Source organism: Microchirus variegatus, assembly GCF_963457635.1.
Source record: "Microchirus variegatus genome assembly, chromosome: 17".
NCBI classification, from domain to species: Eukaryota; Metazoa; Chordata; class Actinopteri; order Pleuronectiformes; family Soleidae; genus Microchirus; species Microchirus variegatus.
Window position 1 is genome coordinate 16,026,397 of NC_139818.1, and position 14,459 is coordinate 16,040,855.

General features: G+C 42.6%; 1 protein-coding gene across 1 annotated transcript; it reads left to right on the forward strand.

Moving 5' to 3' along the window:
• The first annotated feature begins 1,163 nt into the window (after window positions 1–1,163).
• Window positions 1,164–12,250, forward strand: LOC310939217 (leucine zipper putative tumor suppressor 2 homolog). Its single transcript, XM_083903905.1, has 6 exons — window positions 1,164–1,228; window positions 9,212–9,757; window positions 9,919–10,518; window positions 10,597–10,719; window positions 10,881–11,027; window positions 11,426–12,250. Exons 2-6 carry the CDS (start codon window positions 9,239–9,241, stop codon window positions 12,131–12,133), a joined length of 2,097 nt encoding a protein of 698 aa, XP_083760031.1. The 5' UTR covers window positions 1,164–1,228; window positions 9,212–9,238; the 3' UTR covers window positions 12,134–12,250.
• Window positions 12,251–14,459: the final 2,209 nt, after the last annotated feature.

The following is a 14,459-nucleotide window of genomic DNA, read 5'->3' on the forward strand; positions in this document are numbered from 1 at the left end:
GAAGGCTCCATCTTATTCATAATTTTGAAAACATGTATGATACTTCATATATTTTTCTGGTCTCGTAGTAGTTACTCTTAAGTATGTCAAACAACTAAGAGTATGCTAAAACCAACAAAGCGTTTCCTTACTGGAATGTGAGGCCACCTGACTGTGTGCGATTGTGGGTCAGTAAACATTACAGACACAAAGGTTCCTGTTTAGCAGATGAATAATGGGGAAATTGTAATCGCAGCACTGCCCTCCGCTCTACGTTCACATCCATCCTCCTCTTTCTCCGCGTCTCTCTCTCCCTGTGTTGTTTGGTCTTCTTTAATGAGGATTATCCCTTTTTAGATATAGAGTAGCAGGTGAGAAGTAGCACCTCTCCTGAGTAAACACCTGTTTGTGATCTGTAGGTCTATTATCAGCGCTCAAAATAAACTACTGTTGCTTTAATACCTGTAAGTGCACTCTTTGGTGCTATCGCAGTGCAACATTCTGCAAAGCCGTCCTCAACACTCCCATCTGTCTGTAACATACAGTATGTTGGACACAGATGGAGGGGGCCGACGGTTCCTTTTCGCTAAGCCGCTGCAGTTGCCCTGCAGCCAGTTGGTATTTAGCAAACATCCCTGATCCTGTTGATAAAACAGGACGCACGATATCCAGTTAGTTACTCTTGCACAACATGACAAATGTTGCCAATACGGTCCAAAATATGTCTATTGTTTAATTTCAGTAAAACAGACCTTGTTGCACTATATATTTTGTTTAAACCTCACATGAGTCTAGAAAATGGGGAAAAAAATGGATGGTGATTCACAAACAAGAGAAGTCGCATGTTAAGTATACTTGTGGTTTGTTTTGTGAATTTGATGCAAGTTTTTCATTCAGGCTTCACTCTTGTTGACATGGAAAATCCCCTCAGTCTCAACCTCCTTCTATGTGAAGACATTTTTTTTTTTTGCCATCATGACTCAGATTTTCCTCTTTTCCTCTCCGACTTCCATAAACACACTTGTCACATTTCAGGTTTTCCAGTTCTCTACAGTGGTAGTATTCTTGTTGCGTCTCCTCTGCTGATTCAACAACCTAATGCCATTTTTCCTTTTTATCCCCTCAGCCTGGGAAAACATCGACAGGCAAAGGAAAGAATGAGGATCTGTTTGCCGGTGTGACTTCCAGGATACCTGCACCCTATGCTTTCTAGGGCCTCAAGAAGCTGAAGACGGGGTGTCATTGACGGGTAAGTGGAGCCTTAAGGACTAAATACTGTTTAAATTGTAACATTCAAGCCTGCCTTTATGCAAACATGTCTAGATTACAACAGATTACACACAATTAAACTCAGACCAAACATGTTTTCTTCCTCCCAAGAGCCATTTTTGGTTCAGTTTATTGATGCAAGGAAGTGGCTGCAACAAGCCACACACATAGCAGTGTTTTTCCTTCTATGTGTGGACGTTAACACTTTACTATTGTGTGGGAGTTAGCAACAGATCTTAATCATGGATAGGGCTTTACTGTAATTCCAGACCTCGAGGTGTAACCCGATTCTGTTCGGCACATTACGTTGTAAATCAGACTGTGGCTAAGTCTGGTCTCTGCCAATGCGGAACAAGCAACTAATTTCTGTGGATTTATCACAGGACTTTTTCAGTGCTCCCGTTTCAATCTATAGAGCTCTCCCTTCCTTGCTACTCTTCACTCGTGTTTAAAACTAATGACCCACCCGTTGCCAGCTGCTAAGTTTTATTTCAGAGGTGTTCATAGATTGCTTTGTGCCATGGGGGATTATTTTGGAAGTCAGTGGTCCAAATGACAGCACGGGCAAGGCCTATTTTAGCTGCAGTATCTAGTGGGAGAGCTGTCCCCATGCAAAGGCAGGATGGACACTGAAGAATGGCCTAGCTTTTCATTCATTTCTGGTCGCACAAGTGAGCCATTGTTATGAAAATACAGGCAGACGTTCGGTGGAGAGGCAGCAGCCCGGTCTGTGATGGATGACCACCTGCTGGGCATCTTCTGTAGATAACGAGTAAATTAGAATTATAGCCTCTTAGGAGCCACTTTCAATGTGGGCAAGAAATTGGTCCACAGATGGCACTCCTAAATGTTTCATTCATCTCTGTGGGATAATAAACTTTATATGACTGAACAAGAGCAGAAACCAGAAACCACGAGGCTGGTGTACTCAACGTTTCTGCAAAGCTACACTGGAAGTATTTGATTTGATATGGTGTTTGGGTTTATTTTCCTATCCTGTAGACAGGGAGAGGAAGAATAATATTTTTGTTTAAATTCAGATTTTATAACCAAATTGCATTCAAACAATTGAAGTTCACACAGTTCTGGTAAACAACACAACACACTCTGTGTGAGTCTTTCGCTCCCTCTTTCAGTATTGCAGTATTTTGTTTTTTTGTGTCTGTGGTGACATTCCTGTGCTGCAAATCGACTGATGTGATTTACTTAGTGGTTGAGGTGGAAGAAGTAAAACAAGACCGCTTCATACAGTTGCACAATGGTTGAAAACACTGTGAGAAGTGAGAACCACAAGTTTCAAACGTGGATTCGACTGCTAAAGATAAACCTGGACGTTCAGTAGGATTAATATAACAATGGTATATTAATCACAATCACAATTTATTTGGCTTTTAAAAGATATTGAAAAAGCAACATAATGCAAAGAATATCAAGCTCTCCCTGAGCAACTGCCTTACTACTTGCCTCCATGCCAATAACAGCGGCTGCTGTTTCCTTCACCACACAGCTCCAAGTAACACCAAATTAAAAAGACAGATTTACAACAGACAACTTATTGGGGCGACAACAGAAGATAGTAGGGGTGGGTCAAAATATCGATTTGGTGATATCGTCTTCCTTCCTCATGCAATATGATAATCATAAGCCAGGACAAATATTTATATTTTAATTAACAAATGAAGGTGCTCTAAAGTAAACAGTCCCCGCCAGTTTCACTTGTCAGGCGTCACCTCTTGATATCTCCTTGCTGCAGCAGCACTAATGGGTGAGGGAAACTTTTGCGAGTTAAGTTTGTAGAAGTTGTATGAGTGAGAAGGGGAGGGAGAAGCAAAAGTAAATTATGGTAATTGCTTAGACGTCTACAGGGGTTCTGCACAGGAGTTCTATGGTTTACAGAAAAAACTGATTTGAAACGATTTAACCTAAAATTCTTAATGAAATGGAAAATAATCTTTTGATTTATATTGCAGTATTGTCTGTATTTACCAGCTGCCTATGACAATAAATAACAATAACAGTGTATAATATAGACTTTTTGTTACATTCTAAAGCCTTTTTATGGATGTTTCAAACTTTTCAAAGCTGCTTACGTTCTACCTTGTTGCTTGTTGCCTGTAAATCAACTCCCCTCAAAAGGGGCTGACTCATGTTTCCCCCCTGCTTTCCCCTGGCCCGTAAAAGACATGGTGTTAATGGTGGCATTCACAGGGGTGATTTGCAGCCCTGCCTCCTTATCCCACTACTCGTGGCCTCGGGGCAGCTGATTGATGGTGTTCGCTATCCAATCTTTAACTGAGAGCGGTTTCTGTTGCTTTGGCTGCAGCAGGACAGGTTTTACAGGGCTTGTGGCACACTCCGTGTTCTCCAAACCTCCTATCGAGACGTGACCAAGAGTGACCTTGAACTCCCTCCCTGGCCTTGTCTGAAGGACAAACTTGGTGCCTTCTCTTGTGACCCAGTTACAGAAGCAGGGAGAGAGGGAGTAGAAAAGTGGAGGAAAGGCAGAGAGAGAGACGGATCTATGTTTTTTTACATTAGGCGGTGTCAGGGCATAGCCTACTTCTCCTACCCCACTTTACCCCTCTGCTCATTTGTGAGCTTAACAGCTGATCTCCGACTGCACAATCTCAACTTGTTGTTTCCTTGTTGTCACTGGTTTGTTTTTGACAGATGGCAGATTATAGGACAAGGCTGAATGCTGCCACTGTCACAGGAGAATACATTTCGTGAAGCTGACTGACTGGTTACTTGAGACATTAGTCTCACAAGAATAAGAATATCATTTAAATCTGCATTCCTGCTGAGCACTTTGACATGTTTCAGGCCACAAATTTGCCAGTTTACTTTCTCTCGCCACTTAGCTAGTAAAACGAGAGTGAATATGGCATTTTGACTATTCCATATGACTGTGCCAATAAGCCATATTTGTCAAGTAATATTTTATTATGTTAGTCCTGGGTTTTATTTTGTTAATATCTGTTTTTTTAATTGACTTATACAGAGGACAGTGGTAGATCAATCAATCAGAAGTTTGCTGTGTCTGTGTTGTTTTGATCAGATGCCACAACTGATTTACTCTAAGTGAATAATATCCTCTTGCTATTCCACATTCGGTTTACTCTTTTCACTTGATGGGAAGCGCAAAATGGGTTTCAACTGCCAGCTTGCCCTTTTTCCATGGCTTTGTGTTTCTATATCTTTCTATCTCCTCTTTTTTTTACAGACTGACAAAGACAGTAGAGGACCTTGCAGAGTGTAGATTCTTTGGTCAAAGGAAACGGCAGAGGAGGAGTAGAGCAAGGAGAGAGGAGGTGTATCACTCATACAGAGGCTGGACTGAGAGGAGGGGGGAAAAGAAGGGGCACAAAAGAGAGGAAAGGAAAGGAAGGGGAGTGGCGGCGTTTGGCTGGAGTGTTTTTTCCTTGGGTATGAGAAGTTTTCAGGAGGGTTGGTCAGAGACAGAGCCAGGAGAACAGAAATAAAGTGGTGCTGACTTAAACCTGAGACCCTGAAGGAGCTGAGACTGGAGGATACAGAGGAGCTGTAGCAATGCAGCCGGGAAAGTGGGGTAAGAAGCTCGCATGGAAAGAACATTGGAGTTAAGGGAAGTTGACTCTATTACAGTGGAGCAGTCAAGGTGACAGTGATGTTGGGTAATTGCAATTTCTAAATCTGTCCTGCAGGTTAATATAATTAACTGAAATAGCCAGCAGAATGTGTACAAAGCTGTGTGTGTTTGAGGGGAGACATTATACAGCACTTTTTTCACTGCTGTATAATCATTGGCAGTGGTCAGTGCAGCATTCAAACAAATCTGCAGGCAAGGAAAACCGTTGTCACTTCAGTTAATCCACGGGGACTGCTTATTGAATAATGCATTTTGAGTTTATTTATAGTCCATTCATTTAACAAGGAAATTAACTGAGAATAAATGATTGTAATGCAAACGTTTGGCACTTGTCATGTGGAGTGGTGAATTGACAGTGAAATAATGAATTGTCAGGGAAATGAATGCCTGACATGGTGACTGTGGTGTCTGTAAGGGCTCTGCCTGTGGAAAGGTAGGTTGTCCAAAAAAACTAAAATAGCGTTGTCACACTTTTGCTCTATGCTCCAGTTTTCTGAGAGGGAGAGAGAGGGGGTGAAGAGATGGGAGGGGGTGTTTTTAGAAGGAGAGCGAGTAGAATTCAGACATTTGGGCACAGAGTGATGGAGGGTGGAGGAGGGGGATCATTTGTCCGTTTCCTCATTCAGATGCTCCCAACTCCTCTCCCTCACTTTCATTAAAAAGTGTCTTTACTTCTTTCTCTCCATATCATCTTGAAGTCAGAGGTGTTACTCCTCTCAGATCAGGGCCAGTGTAACACAGCTTTCTCCTTGTGTGTGTACCTGGTGTGGGGCATATTTTTAGACTCTCACCTCTGTGGCTGTGTGCATGTGTGTTTATGGCGTGGTACGACTAACAAAGAAGGTTTTAGTGCCGGCTCCTTCAGTTTGTCTCAAAGCAGGTTTGTGTGACGTTGCAGTCTTGCAGGGCAGAGAGCCAGTAAACCTTGTATAGTGTACCTTTTGTAAAAAAAAATGGCTTCCAGTTCCATTACAAGGCTCTAATGTTGTGTGTTTCTTTAATTGGCTATTTTGGATGCAATGGATGCTTGCCAGCGAGTGTCATTGAAATCTATCTGGATTTATTGCTCTACAGTATGTGTAATGACTGCAGCACTGTGGAGTCACCTCCTGACTGTCTGTATCTGACTGAACTGTTTCAGAGCACACTGCAGACTCTGTTTCACACAATTTATTCCCATTAAGTGCTGATATTTTTTGACTGGACTCTCAGCAAGACTTTATTTAAGCATTTATTGATCTTATTTCTTCCCTCATTTTACCCTAAGAAATACTGTAAGACCACAAAGGAAGGTGAAGGAGGGATAAGATTTAAATTATTAATTATTAGTTATATTGTAAGACTTTGATCTTACTCCAAACTGCCTTGAGATATGTAATGTGCTACTAATTAAATTAATCAAACAGAAAAAATCTCTTGTTGCAGTATGGAAATAATATTTAAAATGTTCTCCCCGATGGCTTTTGAGTCGCTTTGTTCACACTAACTATTGCTTATTGTGTCCATGTTTAGACAAAAACACTCCTTAGCTGCCGTACTTGTGTCTGCATACTCCTCCATCTGGAGGGAGTGACTGACTGCTGACTGAGTGAGGGAAACAGACATTAAAACTTTTCCGGGGTTTTCCCAGACAAAAGCGGTCTGCTCACGGTCAGTCAGCTGACAGTGTAATTTAATCCACATGCTGTGGTGCTGTGATGTTTTTGTTGCAGTAATTTTAGAGCTTAAATGATTCGTTAATCATCTAAGAAATATTTATAATATAAAACGACATTTCACTTTTAAATTGGCTGGTTTCCTGTGCTTACGTCAATGAATCTGCACAACAATCGATAATGGAAATGCTTCCAATTAGACTACATTATAGTGACAATGCATTTTACACTGTAGTAACATTATCTTCATTCACTGCTTTACATGGTTACCATGGATTGATCCACTATTCAGTAGTAGTTAATGTCCATTTAACTTCCATCAGGCCATCTGGGAGCATATGGAAGACTATCACCACTTAAGAACAAGTGAAGGCTTTAAGATGCTTGAAATGTTGGCCCTCTGACCAGCACCAACCCCTCTTTATCCCTCCTCCTCTTACCAATGTTTGAGGCCCCGGTCACTATGACAACAAAGGAGAGACCAGCACTGCATGAACATGACAAGGGCTTTGAAAAATGTTTGAGACCCCCCCTGCTTTCCTCACCAAACTCCCTGCATAGTTTCAGTCATTTTGAGTCCTGGAGGATTAAAGCTTTCATTTTTCTGGAGGGAGTTGGAAGGCGATAGATGGAAATAAGAGAGCGCCTTAAAATGCAGGTTACAACTGTATGAATATTATAGTTAGTTTTTAGAAGTGTGTGTAGTTCAAGTATTTATATCTGCTGTTTGTAGCTTCTCATATGTGAGACATTAATGTTTATCTTCATCAAGAAGAGAACTGTTAGACTTATTGGACTGTTGGTTTGACAAAAACAGGACACCTGAGGGTGTCAACTTTAATCTGTGGTAATTTAATAATGACAGTAGCCATTAGTTTCAGCCGGACAGGTTTCAGCAGTCAACAGCTAAACATAAAACCAGTGAGCTGATTGACTGCTGCATACACGGTAGAGTTTGGTTGAACAAGATCTATAGTTCCCAGCTGTTGCTGCAAGAAAATAAGAGTTTTGCTCCATTTTGTTGCAAATATCTGACATTGGTCAGTTTTTTTTTTGTAGAGTTCAGTAGAATTACAGAGCTTTTAGAAATCATAAGAACATATCATCATCAGCCAGAGATTGAAGGTGCTAATTCAAGTGTGGAAATCACAGTTCAATCACTGAAGTAGACTTGTCGTCTCTTAGTAAACTTGGCACGTTGAAAAATGACTTGGCATGGGCCTGTCCTGGCTGACGGAGGCTACAAACATGGCTGGCCAGCACGCCTGCTGTCAGCCCCACTTTCACCCACTGTGACCCATTGTTCTTGTCGTCTTCATCTTTTTTTTTCCCCGAGTCTGTGTGACTTAAGAGAAGATTGAGAGTGTTACAGTGAAGTCCTGGATAAAGCTTGTAATTAATTTTAAAACATAGGATAAATTGGTGACAATCCCTTAAGGATTCTCCACAGGAGACACTGAAGTCTTAATAATAAATAGTGTGTGTGCATGTACCTGCAGTTGTTACCTTTTGGGAACCTTTTCTGGCTTCTGAGGACCAGCAATCCTCATGGAGATCAAAACCTAATTGGTTAAGTTTAGGGCTAAGATTTGAACTGGGGTTAGCTGAAGGTTGTCTAATGCACTGTCCTAAAAAGAAGTGTTGTACAAAATCATTTGTACAAGCCGCTTGCTGCCCTATAATACAGGTTAATACAAACACTTTGAGTCTTGCTGCGCTCTAAATCCTACGTTGACGTCTTCTTGACTCCCAGACGAGGTTAAAAACTGCCCACCAGTCGGACATCCTCATGCTCTGTACTCTGTTTGTAGAGCACAGCTGGCTCTGCTGTCGGTGGTGATGTCGGAGCAGCATGACTTCATCACCACGCGTCCTGTTGGCCATTGTTCTCCACACAATGCTCGACTGTTCACCAACCACAGAACAAACTGCTGATACTGTCGTTTGTATATGTCAGTCAGTTGTGTGAATATTTATCCACCTGTCATGTGAGAGTGAGTTAGTGAAAATGTGGGTGTGTCGGTCCAGTTGTGCCTCAACTATATCATTGTGTACTGTTGGATGTACACCCATAGCTAAATGACATCACTTTCAACAAGTCTCTGCTTCTCCTTTGAGCTATTATCCAGTTCTCCAATTCGTCCAGTTTAAACTGTTCCCAAAGCTGATCAGATGTGTGGAGACAGAAGCCTTTGTTGCTGTCAGGAAAAATACCAGCGTGTTAGAAGCCGTTTTACGTCTCACATGAAAAGAGACCCTTTACTTCTGCAGCCCCATGCTTTATAAGCCAAATGCCTCAAGTTTGTGCTGCTTGAATAGTTTTAATGAATGGTGTGTTCAGGTTCTTTGTGTGTGGTCCACTGTTGTCTCCTGGGATAGTTTTATGCCTTTGTCTACTCTATATAATTGGAATTTTGTATTAGACTGTTTTGATGCATAAACATTCCTTGAACACATCCTGCTGTGGCGACTGGAAAGTGGACTTAAGACTTACTACAAGGCTAAACTGACTTGATGAATGACTGGAGAGTTGCCAGAATATGATTCAACTTGAACCTTGATTTGGACTTTATATTTCTGAAGCTAATACTTGACTTGCACTTGGTTTATTGCCAAAGATTGTTTTGGTTTTCGTAAGATGACTTGAGATTTAACTTGGACTTTTTGTTCCTTCATTCAGAGCGAGTGACCCCTCCCAGCTGCTACCATGGCTCTGGTTCAGGCTCTTCCCATATCTGCTGAGCCCCACAACTCAGGCCTCAGTGGAGGGACCCGCAGAAGACACCAATCTGGCCCTTCACCCCCCATCAACGCACCACCGCCCACCGCTCTGGATCCCATGGGCTCTGTCAGCAGCCTTATAGCCACCCGTCCTGGTCCCTACCAGGACCATCGCCCTGGTGTTGAACTTGGATCAAGGGTTCGACGGCCCACACCAGGAGCTTCCCGCCTTGATGGCGAGTCTCCACAGGATCGCTTACTGCAGAACATCTCACCGGTCAAGAAACAAAGCTCCACAGCATTCATCAGGGGCCTGGAAAAGGAGAACAGGAACGGGAACTACACTTATCAGAATGAGGACTATATGGGCGACTGGAATGACAACCATGCAGTAACCACCAGCCCAAGTAGTGACACAGATGAGATTAAAGAAGGGTCAGGTTTCAAAGGGAATGTGGGGGGCCCTCCTCCAAAACTGATCCCAGAGTCAGGAAAACTTGAGAGAGTAAGTCTTTGAATATATGACATATTCATTGTGTTTCACAATAGTACATAATTATATTCAAATAAGTAAAAAGAAACTAGTAAAGTGTTTTTCCCTGCCATATCAGCAACCTGTTCCTGCTTCCCAACAATTGTTCCTGTCTTGATTTCCCCCTTTTCTAGAACATGGAGAAAACAGTGCTGCGGCCCACTGCCTTCAAACCCGTCATTCCGAAAAGCCGCACCTCCATGCAGTACCTCTCCCCTCGCCATTGTGCCAACGTTTCAGAAAGCCAAAACACCCTGAACCTGCTCAGCCCCACCCACAGGGAAGTGTCGCCCTCTTGCTCGGAGAAACGCAGTTCATACAGCGGGGCCCGCAGCAGTGGCGGTGGCGGGAGCAGTCAGTCCTGCTCGCTGTCAGACTCCGGACGCAACTCCCTCTCCAGCCTGCCGCCTTACGGCAGCACTGGCTACAGTCTGGCATCAGGAGAGGCCTCTGTAGGCCACATGGAGCCCATGAAGAGTGCTCCACCAGTCGGTGCACACGGACACTCAAATTCAGACAGTGGGCGCTCCTCCTCCAGTAAGAGTACAGGCTCTGGTTCGATAAGTGGCCGAGGGCAGCCTTTATCTGACAGCGGATCCAGTGGGCGCTCCCCTGGTCCTCTTGAAGGTTATGAAGGAGTGGTCAGGGACCTGGAGGACAAACTGAGGGAGAGAGAGCTGGAGCTGCAGCAGCTTCGAGACAACCTGGATGAGAATGAAGCCGCTATTTGTCAGGTGGGTTAACGGTACGGATTGGTTGTTTGTTTTGTACGTTAACCGTTCTAATGGATTTTGCATTTTGATATTGTGCAGGTGTATGAGGAGAAGCAGAAACGCTTTGAACTTGAGCTGGAGGAGCTGAGGCAGGGTTGTGCCACCAGGATGCAGACGGCCTCACAGAAGGCCCAGCGTGCCCAACAGGTGCTTCAGATGCAGGTGAGAACACCTGGCGAGTTGTTTCACCAAAAGGTCTATAAGACCTTCAAATTCTCAGATAATCAACAAAAATTGGAGAAACCTTATCTGCCTCTGTCTGTCAGCTTCCCATGGATTTTGCCATGAGAGTTAATCATCTTATTTTGCTGAAATGGCTGCAGGTCTATCAGCTCCAGCAGGAGAAGAAGAAGCTGCAGGAGGATTTTGCTCAGCTTCTAAAGGAAAGGGAACAACTAGAGGAGCGCTGCACCTCCTATGAGCATGAGAAGATCCAGCTGGGGCCTCGGCTCGAAGAGACTAAGTGGGAGGTGAGCAGCACTGCACAGTTTCATGAATGTATACAATGTTTAATGATTAAAAAGATTTAAATATGGGCCACAATGGCCTTTTGAATTGGTCACCATTTGCGGAAATACACAACTCCCAAAGCAGAGAATTTTTAAAACTGATATTCGACACTCAGTATTTGATTCCTGAGACTAGCTGATCGTTGCTCTTTTTCATACGAGGAGCTCAAAGCTTCCTAAATTATTCAGCTGTTGTGACAGACTCCAGCTGATGAGAGAAACATGATCACTACCATACGCACATCTTTAGGTCACCGTTAAACCCAAACACTTTGCATATATATAATACAAGTTATTGTATTGTCTTACTGTGTACTAGAAATATACAGCCTGTATGGAACAGTTTCTCTCTCTCTCAGGTGTGTCAGAAGTCAGGGGAAATCTCTTTGCTGAAGCAGCAACTGAAAGAGGTGCAGGGAGAGTTGGCTCAACGTGTGGGAGAGATCGTTTCACTGCGGGGTCAACTCAGAGAGGCTCGCGGTGAGCTAACAAACACCCAGGTCCTGCTCCAGGAGGCCCATGGCACTACCCGCACACGAACGCTGGAGCTGGAGGTGTGTGAGAATGAGCTTCAGCGCCGCAAGAGCGAAGCAGAACTCCTGAGAGAGAAGGTCGGACGTCTCGAAGGAGAGTTGGCTCAGCTGAAAGACGCTTTGGCCAATCAGAGCCAAGGAAACAGACAGTGTCAGGTGTTTCAGGAAGCAGAGGAGCACCTGCTCGCCTATGAAAGCGACGAGGCAAAGGCTCAGCGGCAGAGCAGCGTCGAGGCCTTGCAGAACATGAAGGCGCAGATGGACAGGATGAGGAGTGAGCTGATCTTTGAGCGTCAGCGGGCCGAGCAGCAAATGGGAAGCTTCGAGGAGGAGCGCAGGATATGGCAGGAGGAGAAGGACAAGGTAATCCGCTACCAGAAGCAGCTGCAGCAGAACTATGTACAGATGTATCGCAGGAACCGGGAGCTGGAACAGCACCTGCAGGACCTCAGTCAGGAACTGGAGAGCAGGGAGGAGGACGAGGGCAGTGGCAATGAGATAAACTTCGATGAGGTGGCTGCCACGGAAATTTGACCCTTGTGTCTCACCAGCTTTTGATTTGCACTACTGTCAGCGTAACATTTTAACCCACATATCACAGATCTTAGAGGGAAACAAAAAACATCTGCAGTGTAAAATCAGCCACACTTTAGTTCTGCCTCATTGGTCTGCTCTCCATGGAGTCCTGCTTTAAAAGCCAATGACCTCTATTAGTCATTAGTAGGCCACCTCGCTCCCCTTTTCCTCCATTAATGTCTGTGTTGGTATTTGCACTGACTAACTAGACATCCGTGTCGCAGTCCTCCTTCACAGTCTGATTTATGTGATGAGTAACGTCAACCTTTCACAGTCCTCCCACGCTGTTAGTCGTGGGCTCACGTTAGTACCATTACTTCTGAATGCACCCACACTGTTGTCAAATGACGGCGAGTGAGTAAATCAGATCAAAAGTGTTAATGACGGTGGAGTCACTGTGATGTAGTGAGAATTATATTGTTTTTTTTGCCCCTCAGAACTCCAGCAGTTATGTAAACTGCATCATGACCAACATTTAAATTGAGACGTTTCCTAAATAGGTCTTACTTCCTTCTTTCTGTTGTGGAGGATGGCATAAAAACACAGAATTAAAGTTTACTTGTATCCCTAGTTAACGCAGGAGGAGATCATGAACATCTGCGCAGTGAAATGTAATCAACCATGATAACAAACCTTGAACAAATACTAACATAACTCCTTACATGCAGTGCACAGTCAGCTTCTCTCTTGCCTCTTTATTGCACTTGTGAGAAGAGTTGATTTCATTCACTTTCTGTTGTGTGTGTGTGAGTGGGTGACATGAATGAAACAACTTTAATGGTAAACAGTACGGTAATTTTATAATATGTTATACTGTCGATTGCAATATAGTCATTGTTCTAGAATATAAATCCATGTTTTAAACTACAGGTGTTACTAATAACATTAACAATGGCTCTGCTATGCTCACGTTTTTCTCATGTGGTAGTAATTTAGCATGCACAGCACCACAACTGTGCGCTAAATCCCTCCTAATTTTCTTTTATGAGGAGACCAAATTCTCAATTTAAATATTTTCTTTTATATAATTTCTGGCATTTCTAGTTTTTTTTTTTAAATGCACTAATTCAAACAGCTGGATGAAAACAAGTAATCTCTTGTGAGAGTCTGAAATTGCATTTACTGCTTACTGAAAAAACAATGAAGGGAATTATTAGCGACTGTTTTATTATTGAGATTTAGGCTTTTTCATGATGTGTTGAATCATTTGTGCCTATTGAAAGAGGCTGATGTTTATGTGAGTGTTTTTTTGGCTTATCAAACTATTACTATTTACACACAATAGCACTCATAACACAGTAAACTGCTCCTTTTTTAAAATAGTTTTAATTTATTTTACAATGGGTACAGTTATCGGACGAGAGCTTCCTTTGTGATGAGTGTTGACCAGTGTTGCAAGTCCTCGCGATATACATACAGATAAGAAAGATATGTGTGTTATGTGCAGTGATTGACAGGCCCAACATTGATACTGAAAATAGCACGCTTTAAGCCTCATACAAAATGGAGATCACCACCGTTGTGTACACCATGATAAACTTAATATAGCCTCCATATACAGTAACGCTCACACTCCGTCCCATAATTTGTTAATAATATAAGGCCAAAGTTATATTTGTCCACTTAAACAGAAATGCACAATTAACGCTGCGAATAGTGTGACGTGTTTGTAGGATTTGTGTCTTCCGTGCACTGAATGACGGGGTGTTTGAGTGTAAAGGTCAAAAACTACTTGGACATTGTGATGATTTTTCAGCAGCTTCTAAAATTAGAGTCTGTATTTCACGTGTATTTCACAACACTACAATGAGAACACTTGTTGATCTTATCGCTGCTGATTTGAACTATAATCCTCTCTGTAATTAATTGTAGAAGTATTAATTTCCATTCCAGAGATGTATTTCTATCTCCAAAAAAGAAAGAATAAAAACATAGCCACTGTGAATAGACCAAAGCAATGTCGCGCACAGTATACTCTGCTCCCACAGTATAGATACAACGCCTGTTTATTAAAGTCGGTGTGGATGTTTGTTCTGGTTCCACAAGTATAATTTTATAATCCACAATATTTGTATAAAGACATTAAATGTATATTTTCATGCTGTACATTTATTAAACAAACCTATGTTTTTAATTAAAAAAAGACAAAATGCAAAAGCTGCCTGTGGTACATGGAGATGTGTTCAACAAGTCCTACAAGCTTATGTCATATGATTTTGAATTTGTAAACTTAAGATTTATTTTTCCAGGTGTGGGATTATAGCCCTGGGATTACACTGGGATT

Bases quoted from the DNA above. Each gene is read 5' to 3' on its own strand.
- LOC310939217 (XM_083903905.1), top strand. From the start codon at position 9,239: ATGGCTCTGGTTCAGGCTCTTCCCATATCTGCTGAGCCCCACAACTCA. The intron at 9,758-9,918 runs GTAAGTCTTTGA...CCCCTTTTCTAG, and splicing joins AGTCAGGAAAACTTGAGAGA to AACATGGAGAAAACAGTGCT. The intron at 11,028-11,425 runs GTGAGCAGCACT...TCTCTCTCTCAG, and splicing joins TCGAAGAGACTAAGTGGGAG to GTGTGTCAGAAGTCAGGGGA.